This window comes from Peromyscus leucopus, chromosome 8a (genome assembly GCF_004664715.2).
Source record: "Peromyscus leucopus breed LL Stock chromosome 8a, UCI_PerLeu_2.1, whole genome shotgun sequence".
Classification (NCBI taxonomy): domain Eukaryota; kingdom Metazoa; phylum Chordata; class Mammalia; order Rodentia; family Cricetidae; genus Peromyscus; species Peromyscus leucopus.
The window spans coordinates 48643638-48668226 of record NC_051085.1 but is presented as its reverse complement, the minus strand read 5'-3'; the positions used below and the strand labels follow the sequence as shown (position 1 = coordinate 48668226).

Sequence of the window (24589 nt, the reverse complement as noted above, 5' to 3'; positions counted from 1 at the left end):
GCCAGCCGCCATGCTTAGAAGCCACCTTGTGGGCTTCAGAGGCCGCCTTTTGTTTCTGATCCAGCTTTTGCTGCCCAAGCGAGGCCCTCCCTGCCCATTATGTCCTGGGAAACCGAATTTCACCCCAAACCCAAACCCCAGCCTTGCTGTGATCTGCTGAAAGTAGAAACTGTAGGAAATGACTGGTTGTCCTCCCCCCCCCCGCCCCCCGCTCCGTTTAATTTGTCTTTTAGGTATGTGTGGGACAGTGTGGGAGGTAGATGCACACGTGGGTGTGGGTGTGCGTGCACAGAAGCCAGAGAACATCAGGTGTCCTGCTCGATCATGCTCTACTTTATTCCCTGGAGGCAAGGCCTCTTACTGAGCCGGAAGCTGGTCTGGTTGCCAGTGAAACTCACCAAGCGTGTCCCTGCCGACGTAGTACCGGGGTTACAGATGCCTTTTGCAGGAGTTCTGTGGGTTTGAACTCTGGTTTTCATGCTTGTGTAGAGAACAGTCTTACCTGTGAGCCAGGTCCCCAGCCCAGGGCTGTTTTTGATGACGATACTTGGACAGTGGTTTGAGAGGCTGTCCTTCCAGACTGCTGTTATTTCTGGTAAGGTGTTGGAGAGTTGGGTGGGGACATGGTTAAGCAAAGCAGTGGGGTCTTGACATCTCTCGATGGAAAAGCCAAAATTCGGCCAGTGACGTAGTGATAGCGAGTAGTGAGATTATGTAGGGCTTTCGTATAGTCTCAGGGCCACCCTGGACTGACTCGGGGCAGCATCCAGCAAGGTTGGGAGCATACATGTGCTAGGTGAGATCCAGAGGTGCGGAATCCGGCCGTCCCTGCCCGTCAGTAAGCGGCTTTTCTAGAAGGAAGGCCCGTGTGGAAAAGCAAGGCATGCTTTTATAAAGCTATAAAAGTAACATGATACCTAAATAAAACCCTGATCTGGTTTGGGTCAGGGAGGGAAGGAAGGGACCTGGAGGACGGGACAAGGAAGCATGTTGGCCGCCCGGAACCCTGTGTTGAAAGTGTAGTTTGAGAGAGCTGTAAGGCCACTCTTGAGCGAGTAAAACCGTTGACATATCTGAAGAGAGAGTTGGTTGGCTGACAGGAAATTAATCAGAGCGGAAGTGAGGGCTCTGGCAGTGTGAGAGCTTGGGTGGGGTAGACGTGCGGTCCAGGCAAGGCTCGAATAGGACAAAAGGGTATTCCTGATTCAGAACCGCCATTTACCACAAGACGACCAGGGTGATGTAACACAGCTTCCTGAAACTGAGAACCGTGACGGTGTAGCTGCTCCAAGGTTACAGGACCTGGGATGCTAATGGCTGTTGAAATGTGGTGGGTTGTTTTTTTTTTTTTTAAATTATTATGCTTCTTGGACTTGCTTTGTGTTTTAAAGCAAGATTTGATAAGGTCTCTCAGTCCAAGAACGCCCGTGTGGACATCTACTCAACTGCTGCTTTTCTTCTCTAACCTCAGGTTGACCCCGAAGATCGGCTTCCCTTGGAGTGAAATCAGGAACATCTCTTTCAATGACAAAAAGTTTGTCATCAAGCCCATCGACAAGAAGGCACCCGTAAGTTCAAGTATAGACCGGGCCGCTGCTTATAGTCTCACAGCTAGCTGGGTGTTCAGGGGAACCCTGAGGCTCCCCTGTGTCCTGGGAAGGCAGTGTTTCTCAGAGTTCCCTCTAATGGATGCTCAGAGATCTTTGGGCCACGTGACTGACCACCGCAGTGGGAGGTTGTCATGGAGAACAGATGTGTCCATCCATAGCTGGATGATGTAATCTCAGCCTTCACACAGAGGAAAGGACAGTTCTCAGTCAATTGACCTTGACCAAGCGATAATAAGCATTTCCCAAAATGACACACTTCTGCTGTGGCACACCCAGCTTGCCCAATGTTCGTGTGGGCAGCCAGCCTACCCCTGATACCAACTTGTGGGTGCAGCGCATGCCAGCGTCTCCTTGGTAGCTGGTTGGAGCATACACAATGAGACTTTGAAGTCCAAAGGACCAAAATTTGGCCTTCTGTACCTTCTTGGGCTTACCAATTAAGAAGCGTTTCAAGTGTTTCAGAGCATAGTGAGTCCCCAGGGTTCCCATCCTGCCTCTCACTTCTTCCTTCCAATTGAGTATCCCCCCTTCCCCTCTGGTCACCCTGGTCCGTCACATGATGTTCAGTCAGGCACGGTACTTTGCCCGTGTGGGAAGAGGAGTATAAAGAGCGTTAAGGACTCATCATGTATTGTGGAACTGTATTTGGGTTTTATTCCATCAGCATTTAAACTTCTAGCTGATGTTAGCTCAGGATATTGAAGACATAGACGCAACTATAGTATGGTGGAAATGTCAAGAATGCTGTTTTCTAGTTTTATTCTTTTAATTGTAATTTTTTTCCCCCTAGAGCTTGCTCTTTTTACAACAGTTATAGATTGGGAAAGACGTTGGGTCCCATGTCTTTTGTTCTCTAGTTCCAGTGGGAAGCTTAGAGAGGCAGACACGGGCTCTGTGGAGGTCTGTTAAGCCTCTTAGGACTGAGCGCTGCTCCAGAACGGCAGGCGGACTCGGAGCACCCCAGGTTACTGCCAGCTGCCTTCCCCACGCATGGGCCAGGCTGTCAGAATTGTAAAGTCAGCAGGTCTCGACTTGGCTTGTGAAAGTATTTTCTTTATTGGAATGCTTCCTGCTGTGTGTAAGCTTGCGAGTCTTCTCCACAGGCACCCACATTGTTCTTTAAAATTAAACTGTGTGTAATACAGACTCAGGCTCCATGGTAACAGCTCCCATTAATGTGTCGCCCTGCCAGCTGAGGGTCACAGTAGACCCATATTTTGTGGGCAGTGAGGTGCCATGGCTAGAAAAGCAAGACAATGCTAAAGTAGATTGCTTTCTAAATTCTGAAGTAGATTGCTTTTCTCAGTGTGGTTCCGCCGACAGAAGAGCAGGACTTTAGGACTGGACTGTTGAAGAATGTGTGCACCCATGTATACGTGTATGTTGGCGTACTTTTAGCTTTTGGGAAAACCAAAGGATGCTGAGGCAGTCATGGTTGATTAGATAGCATTAGTGCAGACATGTTCACTATCGGCCAGCCCTGTGGGAAGCTTCACTTAAAGAAATGGAGGTAAGGAGCTGGCTTCCTCAGTCAGGTGTTTGCTGTACAAGCTTGAGGGCCTGAGTCTGGGATCCCAGCACCCACCTAAATGGCAGGTGCAGTTGGAGGCATCTGTAACCCCAGGGCTGAGCGAAGGAGAGATGGACACAGTCGGATCCGTGGAGTGCATTCGCCAGCCAGTCTGGCTGAGCTTCTGTGAGAGACCCTGCCTCAGAATATAAGGTGGAGAGTGAGTAAGGAAGACTCCCGACAGAGCTGTACCCCACCCCTCAACACCCACACAGCCAGCCATCTCTGGCTGCATGCACCCCAGGAGCCCGGTGTTCCGGGATTGACCTGTGGCCGTGAATAGTCGCCGTTCTACCTTGTGATGGGAAAAGCATGAAGCCAGGCAGAGTAGGATTCTCACGGTGAGTCTAGCAGTACCACTTAGATGAAAGTGAAGCAGGCTGAGGACAGGGAAGGCATAGGCGGCGGGCCTTTCAGATGTAGGCCAAAGTGGGGAAGCAGCATCCCTCAGGAAGCTGAGGGTGATGGAGGAGGCAGTGGCCTGGTGACTTTCTACCTCACCAGGGCTGCGGGGTAGCCACGCCTCAGTATTTTACCTTCGGCACAGAAAGCCACATTTTCAAGGTTAGGCTTTGGTATAAAAGACAGCAGAAACCCTGAGGGTGAAGGAGGTGTCGGGTGTCTTCCTCGGTGCAGCCTTGCCAAGGGAACCCTGGGAATTTACAGACCCTCTCTAGAGGACCAGACCGCCAGGCCAGGAGGGAGTTTCTTGCCCGCCAGCTCACAGCGATTTGGGGCCTCGTTTTAACTCTCAGGGGAGGTTTCTGATCTCACTTCCCTTTCAGCCTGTCCAGGCAGCCTAGGAAGGGCCAAGGCAGTCCCTTCCCTTCAGAACAGGCCCTCCCATTCCTGTAGCATCCGGGGAAAGGCAGGGAGCTCTCAGGCCGCCGCTCCATCTCTGCTCACGTGGTTGCTCGGGGCAGCCTTCTCAGGAGCCCCTCTGACAGACCAAGATGGTCCTGGGACTGCACTGTGGCCTCATGGGAGCTTCCTGGGAGTGTGGCAGGGCTGGTCGCTTTTGCCTGACGGGATTTGGGATGCCTTGGGTCCCTTTCCCTCGGCCTTCTTGTGCCTGGTGATGTCTGTTTTAGGACACGGGCTGCCCATCACTAAGATGGCCTCCCCCTTGTCTCTTCTGTTTTCCATCAAGATGCACTTTGGGGACTTGAACTCAGAAATCTTCAACTTGGAGTCCTAAGTGGCTTCTTTCAAAAGCATGGGAGAAATTCGCTCCCCTCACCCACCCACCCGCCAACTCTCTGAATTTGTTTTCTGGTAGTTTCTGGATCTGTTTTTTGGAGGCAAGGGTCGGGGAGTCTCTTGTCCACCTGTAGTTCTGACACTTGAGTCTTTGTGATTGGCTTCTTCTAAAGGGGAGGTAGTGCATTTCTTTGCACGTACTTGTGAGTCACAGTGGAACATTCTGGGCCTGTGTGCCTCTGAAGCCATAAGCCAAGGTTGTTTTCTCTTGTGTAATAAGAGATACGTGGGTAATAAAAATTCCTGTTTCTCTTAGCTCTGTGGACTCCTCCCTGGGAAACCCAGTGAGTTAATAACCAGTCTGTGAAACCAGAAGGGAGCCCCACCCAGGAAGTTGAGGGTTTCAGGTGGCCTCATGGAGACAGAGGAACTAAACAGGCCACCCTTGGGCGGCGGGACAGAAGCTGGTCCAGCATGCTGTCAGTCCCTAAGGTGGCTGTCTTTCCATCACCTTCCTCCCCGATGGCTGGAGGAAGCCACGAGGCATTTCCAGATAGACCATGTCTCCCCTCTGTCACCCAGGCTAGTCAGTTAGGAAGGAAAGGAGTCTGTCATCATTGCCCTAAACTTCTGTAGTCACCGGTGACAAAACTTCCAAGCACCATGCTCCACCCTCTTTGAGAAGCTGCCTCCATGTCAAGAACATAGAGCAGCCGGCACCAGTGGGTGGCCACTGTGCGCGGCAGCCAGTGCTTGCTGTTCCCAGGTTCTACTCGAGTCCCGTAGGGACATTCCCATTATATTGTCACCCTCATTCCCGTGATGGAGTAACTCACTTAGGGTTGTGGGACCCCCCTGCGGTGGTGTGTATTAATGGGCTGTTACCCAGCAAATACTTGCTGAACGCCAATAGCTACTGAGTGTTGATTCGGTCCTGGGAAGAGAGATGATGAGTGGACAGCCCCTGCTCTTGGGAGGGAGCTGTGTCTAGGAGTGACGTGCGTGGCGTGCTAGCATGGTGGCAGGACCCCTCCGCCAGACACAGGAGCAGGACTGGGATCGTTGGGTAGATTAGGCTGTGTGGTACCCCGAAGGAAAGGATGCTTCTGAAGGCAGCGCGGCAGTGCAGCTCAGGAGTTCGCGTGGATTGTAGGGCCGGCACTGGAAGGCTGGGGCGAATTCCTGGCTCGGGAATCTGGAGCAGTGGAGATCAGGGCGGTGACCAGTGCGTGAGCCGTGACAGGCTCGGCAGGAGACCGGAAGGAAGCTCAGGAGTGAAGGTGTAGTGTACAGGCAGGACCAGGAAAGGAAGGATGGTGACAGGCTGTGGGTCCTGGGGCAGCAGACACCAGAACGTGGCACACCGGCATGCTCGTGACACCCAGCCGCTCTGCCTTTCCTCTCAGGGCGGGAGAGGCCTCTTGATAGAGCGCCGTAGGCAGAGGCTTAGTGTGTACACACCCATGCTAGGCAAACCACACGTAGACCACAAATATGCAAGTGGACACACACACACACACATGCACATACACAGACCACACACACTCCCCTGGGGAGTGAACTTTGCCTGGCCCCATCCTCTGTGGCATTCGACCTTTTAGAGGAGGAACTCCGTGAAGTGGGGTCTTGGGAAGGGAGGCTGGTGGAGGAGCTGATGCCCACCCAGCCGCCCTGTTCTGCTCCGTAGGACTTTGTGTTCTACGCCCCGCGCCTGAGGATCAACAAGCGGATCCTGCAGCTCTGCATGGGGAACCACGAGCTGTACATGCGCCGCAGGAAGCCCGACACCATCGAGGTGCAGCAGATGAAGGCCCAAGCCCGAGAGGAGAAGCACCAGAAGCAGCTGGAGCGGTGAGTGGCCAGAGAGCCTGAGAGACTGTCACCACGTCTGTGGGCGTCTGGGGCGTCTGGGACCCCCGGCCTGGGCAGGGACTGCCCGCCCCGGAACCTCTCCCACCCGATTGATCACAAACCATCCAGGCACAGGCTCCCGAGAGAACAGAGAGGGAGCAGGCCAGCGGCTGTGTCCGCCCGTCCGGGTCTGTCTGCCTGCCTCACCCTCCCTTGGTGCCTCCTCCCTGTACCTACCAGACAACAGTTGGAAACGGAAAAGAAGAGGAGAGAGACCGTGGAGAGAGAGAAGGAGCAGATGCTGCGGGAGAAGGAGGAGCTGATGCTTCGGCTGCAGGACTACGAGCAGAAGACCAAGAGAGCCGAGAAAGGTCAGCAGCTCAGGCTGCCCTCCCCTCCCCCCGCCCCGACCCCCCAATCACCCTGGGGTTGGCCCACAGCCAAGAGGGGACCCGGTCAAGAGCGCTGTCTGTTTAACACACACACACACACACCCCCCCGCCCCCCCCAAAGTAGATGACGATGTCGTCACTGAGATCAGAGAGCAGTCCTGTGCTGTATTAATGTCTGTGCCTGTCATATTTCATTTCCCACTACTTTCCTGAGACGGTTCAGTGAGGTAGAGTCAACCTGTAGTCAAACTCCAGTCAGGGGCAGAGATGTGGGACACATTGCTTCCACGCCTTTTAGGCTTCGTACCATATCCACTTAGCACCTTCTCAGCTGTCATAGCCAGCTTGTGACAGCTCCACCATACATTCCAGGGTCATAGGAGCAGCCCTGCCCTCTGGGGACACTTAGAATAGAGGGGAGCAGACACCAGCAGACCATTTCTGTGTCCGAGTCAGTGTCCAGGTGATGAGTGGTAAGGGTGTGCTGTGGAATATGGTGCCGTTAGGGTGCAGCAGGGTTAGGCCCAGCCCAGGAATGGAGTGTCTGTCCAGCTGCTCCTCGGTGGTCTCCACACACTAAGTTATCTTAGAAACAGCAGGAAACAGCCCTGAGATGTCCCTGCCTCCAAGCCCAGGACTCAATCTAGGGCTTTGCGATTCTGGGATCAGTTTTCATCCATTCTCCATCAGCTCACTTCGGGGTGGGAAGGCCGAGCCTCATTTCCTGCCTGGGAGTCTGAGCAGCTCTGACTCCGTGTTCTCCACAGAGCTCTCCGAGCAGATCGAGAAGGCCCTCCAGCTCGAGGAGGAGAGGAAGCGAGCCCAGGAGGAGGCTGAGCGCCTGGAGGCCGACCGCGTGGCCGCCCTGCGGGCCAAGGAGGAATTGGAGAGACAGGCTCAGGATCAGATAAAGAGCCAGGAGCAGCTGGTAGGATTGCCCGGTTTCAAGATGCTCAATTATGGAGAGGCTGTTCCTGGGGAGTCAGACAAGCAACACCTGCCTTGCAAAGCTTTCAGCTAGGGCTGTAAGCAGATCTGCTGCTGCAGCCGCAGCAGCCGCAGGGAGCGAGCAGGGGTGGGCCGGACTTGTCTGAGTCCTCAGTCAGGGAGGTGGATGTGGGTGCCCAGACCCCCACAGACACACAGGGAGGTACAGAGAAGAGTCCCCCTGACCACGAAGGAGGAGGGGGCAGAGCTCGTCACCAGGGAGGCCGTTCGTTCTCGTGGGTGAATGTTGGGTCACCAATGGACTCTGCCAGGCGGGTTCTAGAAACTGCGGTGCCCTCCCCTCTAGGCGGCAGAGCTGGCAGAGTACACCGCCAAGATCGCGCTGCTGGAGGAGGCTCGGAGGCGCAAGGAGGACGAGGTCGAGGAGTGGCAGCATCGGGTGAGTCGGACCCCAGAGACCTGCATGGCCGTGGGGACACTGGGGTGGGCGGGGGGCGTGGCAGGGGGCACCCGGGGCGGGGGGCGTGGTGGGGGCCCTAGCTCAGGTGCAGGTCACAAATCACAAGCTTCTGAACCCGCTCAGAATCCTCTGCAGATGCCTTCTCTGTTAATGAGAGAGAAATCCCCCAAGGAATGGCCTTGACCCTGTTGAAGAGGTAGACCAGCAGGCTGGCGTCGGATTAGCAAAGGAACAAAGACCTACTCAGTCCTTTTCCTCACTTTGTTTCCCACCTCCCACGCTCTTTCGGCCATGATCAGAGACACCACACACACCCTCCCCCCATCGATCGGGAACTAGATTTGATTCTAATTGCTTGGGTACCCCCTGGGATGGGGGTCACAGAGCTTTGAAGCAGGATGTGACAGTTGGAGTATACTGAAGAATCTCGGAGGTCCCCAGACCAGCGTGACAGACAGCCCAGGCTCACCTCTGAGCCTGCTTCCTCAGATTGGGGTGGCGTCAGTGTGGCCTTCTGCCTTGTGTCAGTCAGGGTCAATCTGCTGTAGCTGAAAGAGGGCCCAGACCCCTCCACCTGGGTTCCCATGTCCCTCTCCACATGCCCTGCTTCTTTCTAGGAGTCCCTTTCTGGGGCTGCCCTGGGCCTGCCTCTCCCATCCCTACTTTACATGTTCTCCAACCCGTTGCAAGCAGGTGAAGAAAGCCATTTGTAGGGCAGATGAGGAAGGGGGTGAGGTGGATGAGAATACCACTCAGAGTGAGAGGCATGCACAGACACTTCCACAGCAGGAGAACACAGCCAGTGAGTGGATACTAGGATGACAGGCAGGAAGAAACGGTGCTCTGAAGTGCCCGGTGGACGCGCGTGGCGCCACTGTTGCTGAGAGCCAAGCAGAGGCAGAATCCCTAGGCTCCCTGCTGGCAGACCACGCCGCTTCTTACAAGACAGGCTGTGTGTGGGAAAAAGAGTTCTCATTTGACCAGCGGTCTCCTCCCCAAAGGCCAAAGAAGCCCAGGACGACCTGGTGAAGACCAAGGAGGAGCTGCACCTGGTGATGACGGCCCCCCCACCCCCGCCGCCGCCAGTGTACGAGCCGGTGAATTACCACGTGCAGGAGGGGCTGCAGGACGAGGGGGCGGAGCCCATGGGCTACAGCGCTGAGCTCTCCAGTGAAGGCATCCTGGACGACCGCAACGAGGAGAAGCGGATCACTGAGGCCGAGAAGAACGAGCGTGTGCAGCGGCAGCTGCTGGTGAGTGGGCTCAGCCCTTCCTCAGAACCCCACCCCCACCCCCACTTCTCTCTCCGGCCCCTTCCGTGGTCTCACGTCCCAGCCACTCCACGATGTCACTGCGGTAGCACTGTGACTTCACAGGGGAGGCAGGCAGTAGGTAATGGACGCTCGCTCGCTTCGTGTTGCAGACCCTGAGCAACGAGCTGTCCCAGGCCCGGGATGAGAACAAGAGGACCCACAATGACATCATCCACAACGAGAACATGCGGCAAGGTCGGGACAAGTACAAGACGCTGCGGCAGATCAGGCAGGGCAACACCAAGCAGCGGATCGACGAGTTCGAGGCCATGTAAAGGCCCGGCCACGCCACGCCACGCCACGACCGAAGGGCGGAGGGCACCTCACAGCAGGGTGTGTCACACTCGGCTCTTTAGTACTCTTAAGTCTAGAACCCCCCTTGACAGATTCCTGTCCCTTAAAGAGCAGTTTACGGGGCAGCACTGTTCTGCACCAGGCCCCCGTGGACCCCCCCTGGCTACTTCCACTTACACCATAGTGCCAAACAGGCCAGATTTTTCATGACAGTTACTGAGTCACTTCCTGTTTGCAGCAGGATTGATTGCAGTGGATTCGGATGCCTCTAAAGTCTAAGGAACTTCAGGCTGGCCCGTGTGACACAGGTTCATTATCATTAGGGACCACACCGTGGCTTACACATGGGTGCCATACTTTCTCTAGTTTTGAAATGAGCTCAGATCGATTATGTTCTTAATTTCTATGAAGGATCCATCTCTGTGTTTTTCTTGCGGGGGTGGGGGTGAAAATGATTTTGCAGTGTGAGTCTAAAGCACGCTCCCCTCACAATTTCCTTCCTGCACACCACTGGCCGAGTGTACGGCGGTCCTTCAGAGTGTACGGTACAGGACCCTCCGATACAAAACTGTTTTCATGCTTACTGTTAGCATACATTGTTGGACTTATATACCTAATGATTTGCTATAGAGAATAGTATTTATATAAGTGATAATATGGGTTTGTAACATTAGTTTTAAAAAGGGAAAGTTTTGTTCTGTATATTTTGTTACCTTTTACAGAATAAAAGAATATTAAGAACCATGTCATCGAGACACTTGATGTGACGTGGGGCAGTTGGGAGCTGGCTACTGCAGTAATCGTATCTGTACAGAATGTTAGTGGGGGTTTTTTGTGCGTGTGAATGCACACTTCAATTTTCTGTCAGTTTCTCATTTAAAGAAATACACGCCGAGAGCATTCACACTCGGACCCTGAAGGGACGCTGCCCCGTCTGTTGTGAGCGCCTGTCCCTACCTGTTTTCAGTTCCTGTCTTCCTCAGTTGTGATGTTACAGCACCAGACATATGCACAATAAAAGCTCTCCGAGGCCTTGTGTCTGCTTGCGTGGGGGATTTTCGGGACATGCCAGCGCACTAACCAGAAAGATGTCTTCCCAGGCTCCTCCTCCACCGGGAGGCTTTCCACAGGAGACAAGGCAAACACCACTCACCACACTTTTTTTTTTTTTTCTCTGAAACACAAAGCTCAGAACTTCTGTTGTTAATAAATGCTGGGAGCCGTGGGCCGCTGTGGAGCGTTTATTGAACTCGGGACATTCCCACTCAAGTCCGGAACCTCCCCCTGGCTGTGGTAGGGAGCAGTCTTGGTTCTGTTGTCTGGCCACACACCACAACTGCAGTCAATGACTGGTGGGTCTGATTCTGCGATGATCTCACATCCCGTCGACCTCTGCGGGTCGGCAGTCACCTCGGGCCTCGACCTCAGTGCAGGACGAGGGTCATGTCTGTCCATAAGTTGGGGCTGGACAGGACTTTCTGCCACTGAAGCTTGGACTGTGAACACGCGTCCGTACCACCCGCAGCACCTCCCTCTGCAATGAGACAGTGGGGGTGGTGGGTGAGAACGCCGCTTTGCCCTCCCTAGCTTTTGAGCTAAGGAGACGCCTGTTCTCTCCCTCAACTTGAGACTAAGAGGCACCCCACCCCTGCACCGGTGGGATTAGAACAGGATGTTGGGTTGGGGATTTAGCTTAGTGGTAGAGAGCTTGCCTAGCAAGCCCAAGGCCCTGGGTTCGATCCTCAGCTCAAAAAAAAAAAAGAACAGGATGTACTGGGGCATTAGAAGGATGCCCCCAAAGCCTAGGATTCCATGCCCAAAAGCAGTGGTTCTCAACCTGTGAGTTGTGACCCTTGGGGGGCCATATGACCCTTTCACAAGGGTCACCTAAGACCATCACAAAACGCAAATACTTACAATTCATAACAGTAGCAAAATTACAGTTCTGAAGTCCCAACGAAAATAATTTTATGGTTGGGGGCCATCACAACATAAGGGGGTTATATTAAAGGGTTGCAGCATTAGGAAGGTTGAGAACCACTGCTCTAAAGAGGGGGAGGTGGACTCCAGACATCCACTTCTTCCCAGTGGGCATCTTGGAACTTAATTCTGAGGCCGAAGGTGGTCTGGAGGCCCTGGTTTTTCATGGAAAGGATGTCTCAGAGGAAGGGTTTGCTTTGAAACGTGCATTCTAAGGAATGCAACTCCAAGTCCTGTGTAGTAATTCTTAGCTGGCAGTCTCTTGGAGAGATGGCTGGGGGTGGCTGGGGGGGGGGCTTCGGTGTCAGAGCCCTACTGAGAACTAGATGAGAATACAGAACCTGCCCATTCCCAGTAGGAGGCCGTCCATACAATGCCAGCAGCCTCTGGGTAAGCCACAGTGAATGGTGCCCTTGTCTGTCCCCTCGGTGACGTCTTTCCAGATGTATGTTTGTCTGGGTTAAGATATTTTCCTTAAGAAAATAATCCTCTTATGATTGACACCAGAACAAAAGTAAACACTGTCCCTTGCCTGTTGTGAACCCTGAAGCTTTTGTTTCTCTAGCTGATCCAAATCTGATTTAAATTGCTGAAATACTTGGCTGTATTATCTCTCTGTTGTAGAGTTAACCCTGGATTTGGGAACTCCCGTTATGACGGGACAAGGCAGCTTCAAAGCCAGCTGAATGGTTGACACTGTAGAAATCCGTACTCATGTAGGGCAGTCACTAAGGACATACGCCTGTGGTTCTCACTGGGAAACTCTGGGAGACACAGATCCACAAACAGTGAACAGACTTACTTGAACCAAGCCTGGCTCCCCCAAGCAGCCGGTCGTTCATCCCAAAGATGGCCTGGTCCCAGACGGTCAGCTCCAAGCTGGACTGCCTCAGCTGGGAGCTGCTGACACCATTGAACACGAAGGAATGTTTCCACTGGGGACAGGCCTGCTTCTTCAGGACTGGGGACTTGACACGCAGTTTTTGCTGGTCTGGCAGAGTCAGACAGCTGAAGAAGGACACGGGGACCTTGAGGCCACAGCCCAGCCTGCAATCCCCATCCCCACGGGTACCTGTGGGTTTGTCAGCCGCACCCATTCCGCGCTGAACTGGGTTAGAATCTTGAGGCCTGCCCGTGTGCCTTCTCCCTAGCATTCCTATTTCCTTTTCGAGCTAGATCCCACGTCAGCTATGTAGGGTAAGTTGGAATTCTGTGGCATGTGGCCCTCAATGTGATCGCCTCATGGCCATGCCGCCATTAAAACCAGTGCCGAAGAACCAGGGCTCTGTATGTACATGGCTTCATTTTGTCCCGTTCTCCGAAAAGACATTTAGGGAGGCTAGCTTGCCCTAGGGCATTCACAGTAGCAGCAAGGGGTTCTGTCCTGAAGAGCCACCATTTTTTCCACGTGTCAGGAACTGGGGTTCGTGCCTTAATTATTAGCGTTTTCTCTTGAGGACACTGGCATGCCTGTAGTGACTAAGAATGGTACAGAGTGACCATTCGATGCTTAATGCAAGAGGAGGTGCTGAGCTAGGGAACTGCTACCTGAACTTTGTCATATTTAACTTCAAAATTGATTTCTGGTCTATCAAGAACCGACGAGTCTGGGTTTCTGTTTAGAATTTGCTATTCCCAGCCAAGCTTCTTATAACCAAACCTTGTTTCTTGGACTTCTTGGTTCTTAAAAATAGGCTGTATTTGATTTTCTTTTTAATCTAATTACTTTGTATGTGCACGCATGTAAGAACAAGTGAGCATGCCACCCATGTGTTGGACACAGACCAACTTGCAGAAGCCGGTTCTCCTTCCACTGTGTGGTTGGTTTCAGGGGACCGGACCCAGGTCATCCGACCTGGCAAGGGCCTTTATTCACTGAGCCATCTCACCAGCCCTATTTTAGATTTTCATAGGAAAGTTAAAATAAGATGAATTCAAATGGTCTACACTTTGTGGTGTTTCCTACAGATTTTGGACCATGCTCAGTATATACTCACCAGCACATCTAATACCTACCCCTTAACAAATGAGTTTAAGGTACCATCTGAGCGCACGGGTAAATTCTTGGCTCCCAGCACAACCAAACAAAGTTGACCATTCAGCGATAACTGACCTCCTGTCCCTGGAAGGAAAGTCAGAACTTGGATTAAACATGTTTTTCCTGATATGTTAGGATACAGTATCAACGGCCAGAAGGTGGTGGCCTCCAGAGAAGACCCACAGCCTCTTGGCCTTAAGAGAGCAGGAGGGAGAGGCGCTGTTCCTCCACACCTTCACCGGCTTTGGCCACACACTGCCTCTGCAGCCAGCATGCAGACGGACTGGAAGGAGCAGTCAAATGCAGGAAGGTGGCAGTTAGCCAGAGGACTGGAGAAACCACAGGGGGAAAAGCCGTGAATGCTGATCATCGTAACTCATGGTTTTTGAGAAGGGAGCCATATACGCTCGCTGCTGTTCTGGGGAGGCCCTTCCTGGTGACCTCCGGCAGGTGCAGGCTGCCGGCCCTGGGAGCTCGGAATCAGAATGTCCTCCTATTCCTGCCAAAGTCACTAAACTACCCTTTGTCATTGAGAGTCTCCCCCAGCACCTCCCCCCCCCCCCCGTGTCCTTGTCTGCCCTCACCGTCCATGTACCTTGCATTATCTAAGTTAAACAGCTTGAGGATCTGCCCTTGGACCTGCTCCACCCTGATCTCTCTCAGCCTCCAGCTCCCAGTGCCCTAGAAGCCTCCTTGGTTCCTGTACTCTGGATGCATGCTGCCACAGTGTCCCTTTTTTTCAACGGGGCCACCAGGGACTGTCCAGGCTAGACTTTAGGAGGCCTCGTCTATTCCGGTCACCCATGTTCCCTCAAGTCACCAGCTCCAGGGACTGGAAAGTGTAGGGTCAATGGGCAGTGGAAAATCTTTTGCCTACCTCAAACTGCCTGCCCTCTGGGCTTTGGGGACAGGGACGCAAACAAATGCTCACGGGGCTGGAGGTCACTAACCTTCTCGGGCCTCCTGGAGCTTTCTTGGCCCTGCAGGAAGGACCAGCTTGGCCCGAACAGCAAGTTCTCCATTATTCTGAGGAATATTATCTTCGTGTTTCTCAGCCTGAGGGTGAGAGGCAGAGCTCAGAAGCAGGATCTTTGCCCGGCACCTCCAAATGACCTGTGCTGTGCGGTTGTCCCAACCCAGTCCATAAATGCCCTGCCCCATCCCCACAGACCCTATCAAGGCTTAGGGATGGAATGGGGGTGCCTGGTGAATTAGTCCTCTGTCTGCACTGACTCACCCTGCCATCCTTAGCCCCTCAGCATGGGAGGAGCAGTCCACTGCCTTAGAACATCAGAAGCCACTGGGCACAGCGTGACCCCAGGGAAGCCCGGGCTTGGAAAAACCAAGATCCATCCCCAGCCACCGGCTCGCTCTAGGTCAGTAAGGATTGGAGCTACTCTTCCATGCCAATGCCTCCTTCGGGTACTGAAGGCAGAGAGGGCTGCAGACTGCGCCTAAAGCCATACATGATGGCTCTGTAGGCCATGGGTGTCCAGCCCCTGTAGGGACACCATTCACAAGTGGCTCCTCTGGTCAGGAGTGATGTTGTCAGAAAGTGACTGAAAAGCCCAGAGAGGTGATCCTGAATCTGATAGACCTTCCATCTCAGGGCGTGGCAAAGTCTGCTGGGAGGGAGGAATGTCATGGCTGCCGCCACCAGAAGTGAGAGGCTGCCCTCGGGGTAGCCAGGACTCCTGGAAGCCTGCTTGGGCCAGCTACCATCTACACTGAAGCATCCAACGGGTCCTTCTTCGGTGCCAACTGGGACAGGGACACTTGGGTCTAGAAAGCAAGTACCAGCCCCAGAATATCCTGGTGCCAGAGCCCCACGGCAGGCCTGCGGACGGACGTTCATTCCCCATTCAGTGACGGGGTGCTGGGCTACTCTTAGCTGGCATCAGGTGGGGTGACTTTAGCTTGGCATTCTGATGCTACCCCATTCACCAAAGGAGGCTGGGTGGGATACTCATGGTTGCCAGTCAAAGATGTCCCAGCCATCTTCACGCTGCGAGTGTGTGTGTGGGGGAGGGGGGACCGCAGTGATGGTTTATCCTCTGAAAAAGAAGTGAGTTCAAGGCGACTGGGCACGGTTGGCCCCTGTGTAGTCGGAATGAAAAATGTCACTCCACGGGCTCATGAATTTAAACGCTTGGTTCCCAGTGGGGGGCGCTGTTTGGGGAGCCGGAGCCTTGCTTGAGGAAGTGTGTCACTGTGGATGGGCTTTGAGAGTTCAGAACCTCACCCCGCATCATTTGCCCTTTTTGCTTCCTGCTGGCCCATAAGGTGTGAGCAGTCTCCAAGCATCCTGCCTGCTGCTGTACCTCCCTGCCATGACGGACTCCATCCATCGGGAACCGTACGCCAAAACTACACACACACACCCTCTGTAAGTGGCTTCTGGTCATGGTGTTTTTTATCACAGCCACAGAAAACTGACAAATATACACACCCTGCTCCCCAAGACACACCTTGGCCCGAAGTGGATACCATCTTGCATTCTGTGTTGAACTGTCCTCAAAGTCCCACGTGGCCAGAGGAAGGATCACTTCTCCGAGGAACACCCTCCGGGCAAGGGTGCCCAGGTGCCACACAGAGACCTGCAGCCTCCGGGTCACCAGCTGGGGGAGGTCGACCTGATACTGAAGATGCAAGGACAAGACTGTCAGCCGGCTCTCCTAGAACCAACCCCAGGCCTGCACAGGCTGAGCCCTGAGACTCGGCGGCAGCCAGAGTCCGGGTATAGTCAGGATGGGCCAGGCTAGACCTCGTTACCTGCTCTCGAAGTGCCTGGAGCTCTCCCACAGTCCAGTGCTCATCCCCTCCCACCCCTATTCCCGCCCAGCACCCTCTCCTTTCTTTCAGATGGAAGTCCTTACCTAGCCCAGGACTCTGGGAAACCAAACCAAGAACTGTATCAACATAGGCTGTGCCCTTACACAGGACCACACTGCACCGAGCCAGGGTTACCCCAAAATACTAAAAACCAGACTTGTGATTTTCTTTTTTAATGCAGTGAGACCATAGCTGGGAATCAAAGATGTTTTTGACACCCTTCACGTCCTGGGATCCATCCCCAGTACCACAGTAAAAGAAATAAGCAAACAAACATAAATAAATCCAAAGCACAAGATTCCACAGCAGAGTGTTTACCTAGGATAGGAAAGTGCATGTGAATGGAATGTGGGAACAGGGATCAGGAACGTAGGTGACGCACGCACGGCCCTTCTGAAGGTTGTGCCACACGGAACACTCCATCTCAGCCTCTGGGAGGCCAGATTTTAGTCTGTACACTGCACTTTTTCGATAATGAATAGCAAGTGCAAGCTGCTGGGCCCCGTCTTGTAGCAGGCATCTTTGGCCTCCGCAGGTACAAGTGAGGTCAATACTATGAGTCACTTAGAAGGTGGGCGTGGCCCCCTCAGTCTCCAAGCCATCAGCGCTGAGTGGCATTGCCACCCACGTACCCAGCCCTGAGCTCTCACTGCTGACCTTTGCACCATGTGGCCTACGCCAGCATGGTGGCATGCTGTAACCAGATGCACGCAGCCGCTGGGGACCTGTGCGTCTGTTTGGATTTTGCATCCTCCTCGTTCTCGGCACTTTCTTTTGAGGGAGAAGATGGAAAGGAAGCAGGGATTGAGACACTGTGACCTATCTCCATTCACAGACAGAGAGGGGTGGTGGCAATAGGTGCTGTCCCCACCCTGCCCATCTCCTCTTCCCTCTGGGATCCATGTGCCGTGGGTCTAAGCACTCTTGAGCAATGCATGTTTCCATTCCATGGCCCTTGGTTCTGATTTTTTGTTTTGTTTTGTTTTGTTTTCTGCTTTCCAAATCCCTGTTTGAGACAGGGTCTCACTATGTAACCCTGGCTGTCCTGGAACTCACTATGTAGCCCAGGCTGGCCTCGAACTCACAGAGATCGCCTGTCTCTGCCTCCCCGGTGCTGGGATTAAAGGTACAGGCACTGCACCCGGCACCCTGTTCCATGTCTCCCTCTGTCAAACAAACAACTAACTTATCCTGCCCCTCTCTCAATAGCGGTTGGTTAAGCCGACTTGCTGACCTCTGAGAAATAAGGCTGTTCCAAGGAGAGGGCCATGGTGCAGCGGGGTCACAGTGTCTGTCACCTGAGGGCCATTCCCTAATGGCTCACTTTGTAGCCCCTTGTAGGGCTCCCTGGGACACTCAGGATTGAGGACATTTCCTAGGTCCTCACTGGCTGACCACCCTACCTGATGAGCAGGACTAGTCTCCTCCACTAACTGAATTTGTTGTGCCAAACAAGAACTGTCTTCTGCTGTGTCTCCAAAGCCTGTACCATGGTCTGAGGCTGGTGTAGACTTTGGGGTCTAACATACAACAGCTTCAGAGACCACGAACAGACAAGGACCCAATCTGCTGCTGTCTCCGTTCCTTTCAGACTCCCAGAGAGTCTCAAAGGGAATAGAAACCTTCTTAGAGCCCAGGGGGCCCCAAGAAACAGTCTATCCAGAAAACATTGGCAGTCAAATTTTAGAGCCTCAATTTTGTGTGTATGGAGTGTGTGTGTGCAGTATGTATTTGTGGTGTGTGTAGTGTGGTATGTATGTGTGTATATGTGTGTGTGTATGTGTGTGTATGCTGTATGTGATGGTTGTGTGTCTGTGGTGTATACTATATGTGGTGTGTGCATGTCATGCGTGCATGTAGGGCATGTGTGTGTGTGTGTGTGTGTGTGTGTGTGTGTCTGGTGTGGTGTATGCTGTATGCAGTGTGTGTGTTATATGGTGTATGTTGTATGTGGTGTGTGTGATGTTTGTGTGTAGGGTGTGTATGTGTGTAGGGCGTGTGTGTACGTGGTGTGTGTGTATGGTGTGTGCTATAGTATGTTATCTGTGTAGGTGCATGCGCACATGAAGGCCAGAGATTGATATTAAGTGTCTTCCTCGGTTGCTTTCCTTTCTTTGAGACAGAATCCCTCAGCTGTTCGGCTAGGCCGGCTGACCAAGCAGCCCCAGGCCCCTCCTGTTTCTCTTCCCGAGCACTGAGGTTACACACACATTGTCACAACTGTCTTTTCACATGGGTACTGACTCCTCCTGCTTCTGTGGCAGGTACCTGACCAGCTGGGCCTTCTCTCTAGTCCATGCCTCAACTTTAACGCACACACTTTGGACAAGATGGTGTGCAATCAGGATGGAATGGCGGTCACACTCCATCCTCATTACATCAACCCATGTTCATTTCTCAAAACCCCACCAGAGGTGGTTCTCACAGCCATCTTATCTTCCCTTGGTTTTTATAAACCTCCTGGATACCAAACCCAGAGGGAAGGGAAGTGCTAGATCCTACCACATTTTTAAAAAATTGACCTGGCCCGGGCAGCGGTGGCTCACGCCCTTAATCCCAGCACTCGGGAGGGGGAGCCAGGTGGACCTCCGTGTGTTCGAGGCCAGCCTGGTCTATAAAGCGAGATCCAGAAGAGGCACCAAAACTACATGGAGAAACCTTGTCTCAAAAAAAAAAAACAAAAGCACAAACAAACAAAAAAGAAAATCAACCTGGAACTCACGATGTAGACCAGGCTAGTCTTGAACTCACAAAGATCCACCTGCCTCTGTCTCCCTAGTGCTGGGATTAGAGGTGTGCAGCACCATGCCTGTAGGAGTTTCCTCAAGAATAAGTTTGGCCTGTGTTAGAACACTACAAAATTAAGACATTATTCTTTCAAATAGATCTAAAAAATTTGCTAAGACTCTAAAACATGTCTAGCAGACTATAATTGTGATTTCTTTGAGATCTTGCATGTAATTTAAATAAGGAAAGTAAGACTTTTAAATTGAACTCTATAATTAAATACTTATCTAAAATAGTTCACATCTCATTTCTTGGGCCTCCTCAGCCTTGCATAAAATACCTTATTGGACTTATGATGGATATTTCAATATCAACCTAAAATGTGCTGGGTAGCACATAACTTTGAAATGTCTCCCAGCAAGCGAGTAGCCCTGCAGACCTCGCTGCAATGGTCGCACGTGGGTGGCCAGCAGAGTGGAGTCTGGGAACAGAGCACGTCAGGCCCTGCCTACATCTGCTGAGTCAGAATCTGCAATTTAAAAACCGAACAGGGGATCCCTAACCACGGACTTTCCGGGACAGCCTCTCCATTGTGAGTTCTTGCTAAGCGTCTTCACCTCCCCAAGTCTAATTTCCCGTTGGCAGATGAAGGTTCTAATACCATCCTCAGTGCGTACATGAAGCATTTGGCCAGAGCAAAGGCCCGGGGAACAATGGCTATTATTATTATTATTTAATGAATTCAAGGCACTGTGCCAACCCCCACATGGCCCCTGACTGCTACTTCTTGCCAAGAAAGGCAGACAAAGCCCTCGGCCCTCGCCAGCGCCAGACAGCAGGGCTTCTGAGCTGCCAGTCATGGCTGGGGTTTCCACAGGTCCAGGCAGCCCATCTGGCTGGAGCAGCCACAGCCCATGCTGGGACTTCCTCTACCTCAAATGAGATGATGAGGGTCTGGCTCTGCTCTGAGGCATAATCCTGTTCCTTAGCAGCACATAAAATGAAGATTCAAATAATTCCTTTATAATTTTCTGTCTTTGTGTATCTGTGATGTGTGTATGATGGGTGTGTATATGATATATGCATGATAGGTGTATATATGATGTGTGCATGATGGGTGTGTATGTGATGCATGTATGAAGGGTATGTATAATGGATGTGCAGGATGGGTGTGTATATGATGTGTGCATGATGGATGCAGGATGGGTGTGGATATAAATGCGTGCATGAAGGATATGTGTAATGGATGTGCAGGAGGGTATGTAGGATGTCTATCTGCACATGAATGTGAGTACACGTGAGTACAGGCACTTGCATGGACACCTTTGGAGGTCAGAGAACAACCTTCTACCTTGTTTGAGATGGGGTCTCTTGTTTCTCCACTGTGTCCATCAGGTGTCCTGCTGGTTTCTAGGGACCCCATTGTCTTCACCCCCATCTTACCATAGGACACAGTGCTAGAGTCTGGCTTTATGTGGGTTCTGAAGACTTTACCTACTGCCATCTCCCTGGTCCTGTAATTTTTTTTATAAAAACTCTCTTTTATTAAAGAGTTATAAAAACTTTTTTATTAAAAAGAGTCATTTTAAGTGACTCTTTTTAATAAAAAGAAAAGAAACCTACAGGTTTCATTTATTCCAATAAAGAGGCGCTTCTGCAAAAGAGTAAAACCCAGTAGCCTCATTCTCAGAATCCTCTACTGGAGAACACCTCTCTGACGTTCAGGCAGATCGATCTTTAAGTCACTCTTTGCCCAAGTGTTAACGTGAGACGTGCATTTTCCTAGGAATCATTAATCCAAAGTTGTGTCCGGAGTCTGGCAGAGTCAAAGGCTGATGTCTGCCTTCTATCAGCTCGGCACTGATTGACAGAGCCATGAAGAAACGTATCAGTGTCTACATTTATATTTAACTGACTCTGGAGTTTCAAAGAGGCACGCTGACCTCTGACCCTAGACCCAGCCTGGGATAGAGAAGACTCGGGAATGTCTGGCTGGGCAAGTACCTTCAAGGTTTCCTCGAAAGTTGGGTCCAGAGTGTTCTTCTGGACTTGCGTCTTGCGTTTTCCCTGGGAGGATTTGTCCGGCAGCAGGTAGGTCTTGACATACCTAGTGGGCAGAGGCAGAAGAACAAGGAGAGAACTCAACATGGGGTGAACAGAACTCAGAGCAGTACAGTCCAGCTTCCCTGCTGGAGCGTGAGTTGACAGGCAAGATTTGCATTCTTGTTTTTTTTTTTTTTTTTTTTTTTTTTTTTTGGTTTTTCGAGACAGGGTTTCTCTGTGTAGCTTTGTGCCTTTCCTGGAACTCACTTGGTAGCCCAGGCTGGCCTCGAACTCACAGAGATCCGCCTGCCTCTGCCTCCCGAGTGCTGGGATTAAAGGCGTGCGCCACCACCGCCCGGCAAGATTTGCATTCTGACGTGTGTATGTGTGTGTGTGTGTGTGTGTGTGTGTGTGCAAACATGTACATGTATGCACCTTCACTTGGAGGCCAAAGGCTGATGTTTGATGTCTTCTTTAATTGCCATCAACATTATTATTATTACATCAACCTTACTGTTATTATTATTATTATTATTATTATTATTATTATTATTATTAACAACACAGGGTCTTCTGTTGAACCTGGAGCTCCTCAGTTAGGCTAGGCTATGTGGTCTGCAAGCCCCAGGGCTCCTCCCTTCTCTACTTCCACATCACTGAGACGACTGATATGCAGTACCATGCACAGTTTTTTACGTAGATGTTGTTGGGATCCAAACTCACACTTGAAGAGCAAACACTTTACCGACCAAGACACCCCCTGTAGCCCACAACATGAGCAATCAGTGCCGTGTAAGTAACTCCTGACTCGCACAGCTTTGGCCGAGTGTTGAGTATGTAACCCTGCTGAATGTTCCTAAGACTGCGGGTAACCTTGACCTCGCTCCCCACTACTTCTAGAACCTGTCCCGTTCCTCATCTCCCATTTGATGATGACGGGAACAAGATGTTCCAAGTACATGCCAGGCCCCCTCTTTCCACCTCCACCCATTGCTACCCTGGGCCCTCAGAACTAAGGAAGAAAATAGAAACTGACTCACACTTAGCTTTTGGCTCAGAGACCTCAAAGACTATACTCTTTCCAACAAAAGATCCTGCCTTTGAACCCATGTAAGGAGAACTGCTCATCTACATCCTTCTATAACTCACTTTTCCCCTCATTAACACCCATTTGAGATTCATCCCCCTGCATATGGCACTTTGATTCCTCCATTTTCCTCTATGTCACTGTACTGGATTAATTATCACAATTCATTAGCCCCGAAAGATTCCTTACGTCTTAGTTTCTGCTATTATAGTCTACGGTCCTGATATACACTTGCAGTGGTCGCAAACCAGAAATGACAGCGTATATGCTAACTGCATCCCCAGCATGTATGCATGCTGTCAACTTTATAGATCAGGCCAATCCAATCTCTTTAAAATAAAAGGGGCTATTTGGAAGCCTGGCTTGGTGGCTCATGCCTTTAACCCCAGCACTTGGGAGGCAGAGGCAGGCATTTCTCTGTGAATTCAAGACCAGCCTGGTCTACAGAGCGAGTTCCAGGACAGCCAACAACAATTAAAAGAAATAATTTAGTCTTTCTCTAGCACTTTATGGTTAAGTTTTAAATAACTAATTTTCAGTCTTTCTTCTTTGTATACATAAACATTGCTTTGACTACATTTTGAAATGTGAGAGTCAGGGGGTGTTTTGGGAACCAGGATTATTCCAGATCCCTGGGGCTATGGTGTCTTCAGAGGAACAGAAGCTGAGACCAGACAATAAGAGGATCTTTATAGAAAATTGTAATTGCTATAGAAACTTGTATTTTGATGGGGTAAGCAGAACTAAGGAGCTACTGAAGGCTTTAGAGTGGAGAAGAGTTTGATTAGCTCATCAATCCATTGTTTTTCTTACCATCACTTGTGAGAGTTAGTAATTAAAACAGTTTGGAGGAGAAAAGGCCTTGCCTTAAGCCATACCAGAAAACCAATTCTTCTATTTCTAATATGAGGTAAACTAAGGTGAATATATATGATATTCATATATATGTCTCACACACACACACACACACACACACACACATATGAAGAGAATAGAAATATGTTCATGTGTACATAATTTCCAGTTGGCATAGGAATTCTATACACACAAAAAAGCAGATTTTTAAGAAACTGTTGTTGCTAGAGAGTTTGTTTGTTTGTTTGTTTGAAATAGGATCTTGTACATACATAGTCCAGACTATCCCAGAGCCACTCTTGTAGCCTAGTCTGGCCTGGACTCAGAAGGCCTCCTGACTCAGTCTCCCACATATATAGTTTGCTTTTTTGTTTGTTTGTTTGTTTGTTTTCTCTCTATCTTTTCCTTGTAGCGCTGGAAATAACAGCAGGAGTGTGCACATTCAAAGCCCATGCTCTGCCTGAGTCCTGCCCTCAGAAGCAGGGCCTTAAAAGGAAAGGCTTGGAGCAGTCTCTGATGGTGCACGCCTTTAATCCCAGCACTCAGGAGGCAGAGCCAGGCAGATCTCTAGGAGTTCGAGGCCAGCCTGGTCTCCAGAGTGAGTTCCAGGACAGGCTCTAAAACTACACAGAGGAAAACCCTGTCTCGGGGGGAAAAAAAAATAAAAGGAAAGGCTTGGAAAATTTATCACATCAAATTTTCCCCCAAGAAAAGGCATCACAAAAAACCCCGAAAAGAAACAATAGCTAGAATAAGTGATATAAAAAACCATATCTAACAGATGTAGAACTTTCAAACCCTGTTTTTTTTGTTTTTGGTTTTTCGAGACAGGGTTTCTCTGTGTAGCTTTGCGCCTTTCCTGGAGCTCACTTGGTAGCCCAGGCTGGCCTCGAACTCACAGAGATCCGCCTGGCTCTGCCTCCTGAGTGCTGGGATTAAAGGCGTGCGCCACCACCGCCCGGCTCAAAGACATGTCTTAATTTTTTTTTTGTTTTGTTTTGTTTTGTTTTTGTTTTTGTTTTTGTTTTTCGAGACAGGGTTTCTCTGGTTAGCTTTGCGCCTTTTCCTGGAGCTCACTTGGTAGCCCAGGCTGGCCTCGAACTCACAGAGATCCGCCTGCCTCTGCCTCCCGAGTGCTGGGATTAAAGGCGTGCGCCACCAACGCCCGGCCAAACCCTGTTTTAAACAGAGGATCCAGTCTATTTTAAACGTGGTTCTAAACCATTTCCCTGTGGCCGAGGCCCAGCTCAGCAGTGGCGCTTGTGTCTGGCATGCACAGGGCTGAGGCCTAATCCTTTGCACCCAGAAACAAATTCCCCAGGGCTGGAGATGGACTGAAGGTATAAGCTCAATGAGAGAGGGTATCCTTTGCATGAGGCCCTGCATCAA

General features: G+C 51.2%; 2 protein-coding genes across 2 annotated transcripts in view; one reads left to right on the top strand and one right to left on the bottom strand.

The window, feature by feature from the left end:
* Ezr (ezrin) overlaps nucleotides 1–10674 on the top strand; it is a 44144-nt gene extending 33470 nt beyond the window's left edge. The window contains exons 7-13 of the mRNA XM_028860317.2: nucleotides 1472–1568; nucleotides 6068–6231; nucleotides 6472–6602; nucleotides 7391–7551; nucleotides 7918–8010; nucleotides 9033–9284; nucleotides 9455–10674. Of these exons, the coding sequence (XP_028716150.1) occupies nucleotides 1472–1568; nucleotides 6068–6231; nucleotides 6472–6602; nucleotides 7391–7551; nucleotides 7918–8010; nucleotides 9033–9284; nucleotides 9455–9619 (1063 nt within the window). The 3' untranslated portion in view covers nucleotides 9620–10674. The remainder of the gene's footprint in view (nucleotides 1–1471; nucleotides 1569–6067; nucleotides 6232–6471; nucleotides 6603–7390; nucleotides 7552–7917; nucleotides 8011–9032; nucleotides 9285–9454) is intronic.
* Nucleotides 10675–10864: 190 nt separating this feature from the next.
* Nucleotides 10865–24589, bottom strand: part of Sytl3 (synaptotagmin like 3) — a 75944-nt gene continuing 62219 nt past the window's right edge. The window contains exons 11-16 of the mRNA XM_028860316.2: nucleotides 21220–21322; nucleotides 16125–16295; nucleotides 14607–14712; nucleotides 13635–13740; nucleotides 12421–12626; nucleotides 10865–11172 (exon numbers count right to left, since the gene is read on the bottom strand). Coding sequence (XP_028716149.1) covers nucleotides 11063–11172; nucleotides 12421–12626; nucleotides 13635–13740; nucleotides 14607–14712; nucleotides 16125–16295; nucleotides 21220–21322 — 802 coding nt within the window. The 3' untranslated portion in view covers nucleotides 10865–11062. The remainder of the gene's footprint in view (nucleotides 11173–12420; nucleotides 12627–13634; nucleotides 13741–14606; nucleotides 14713–16124; nucleotides 16296–21219; nucleotides 21323–24589) is intronic.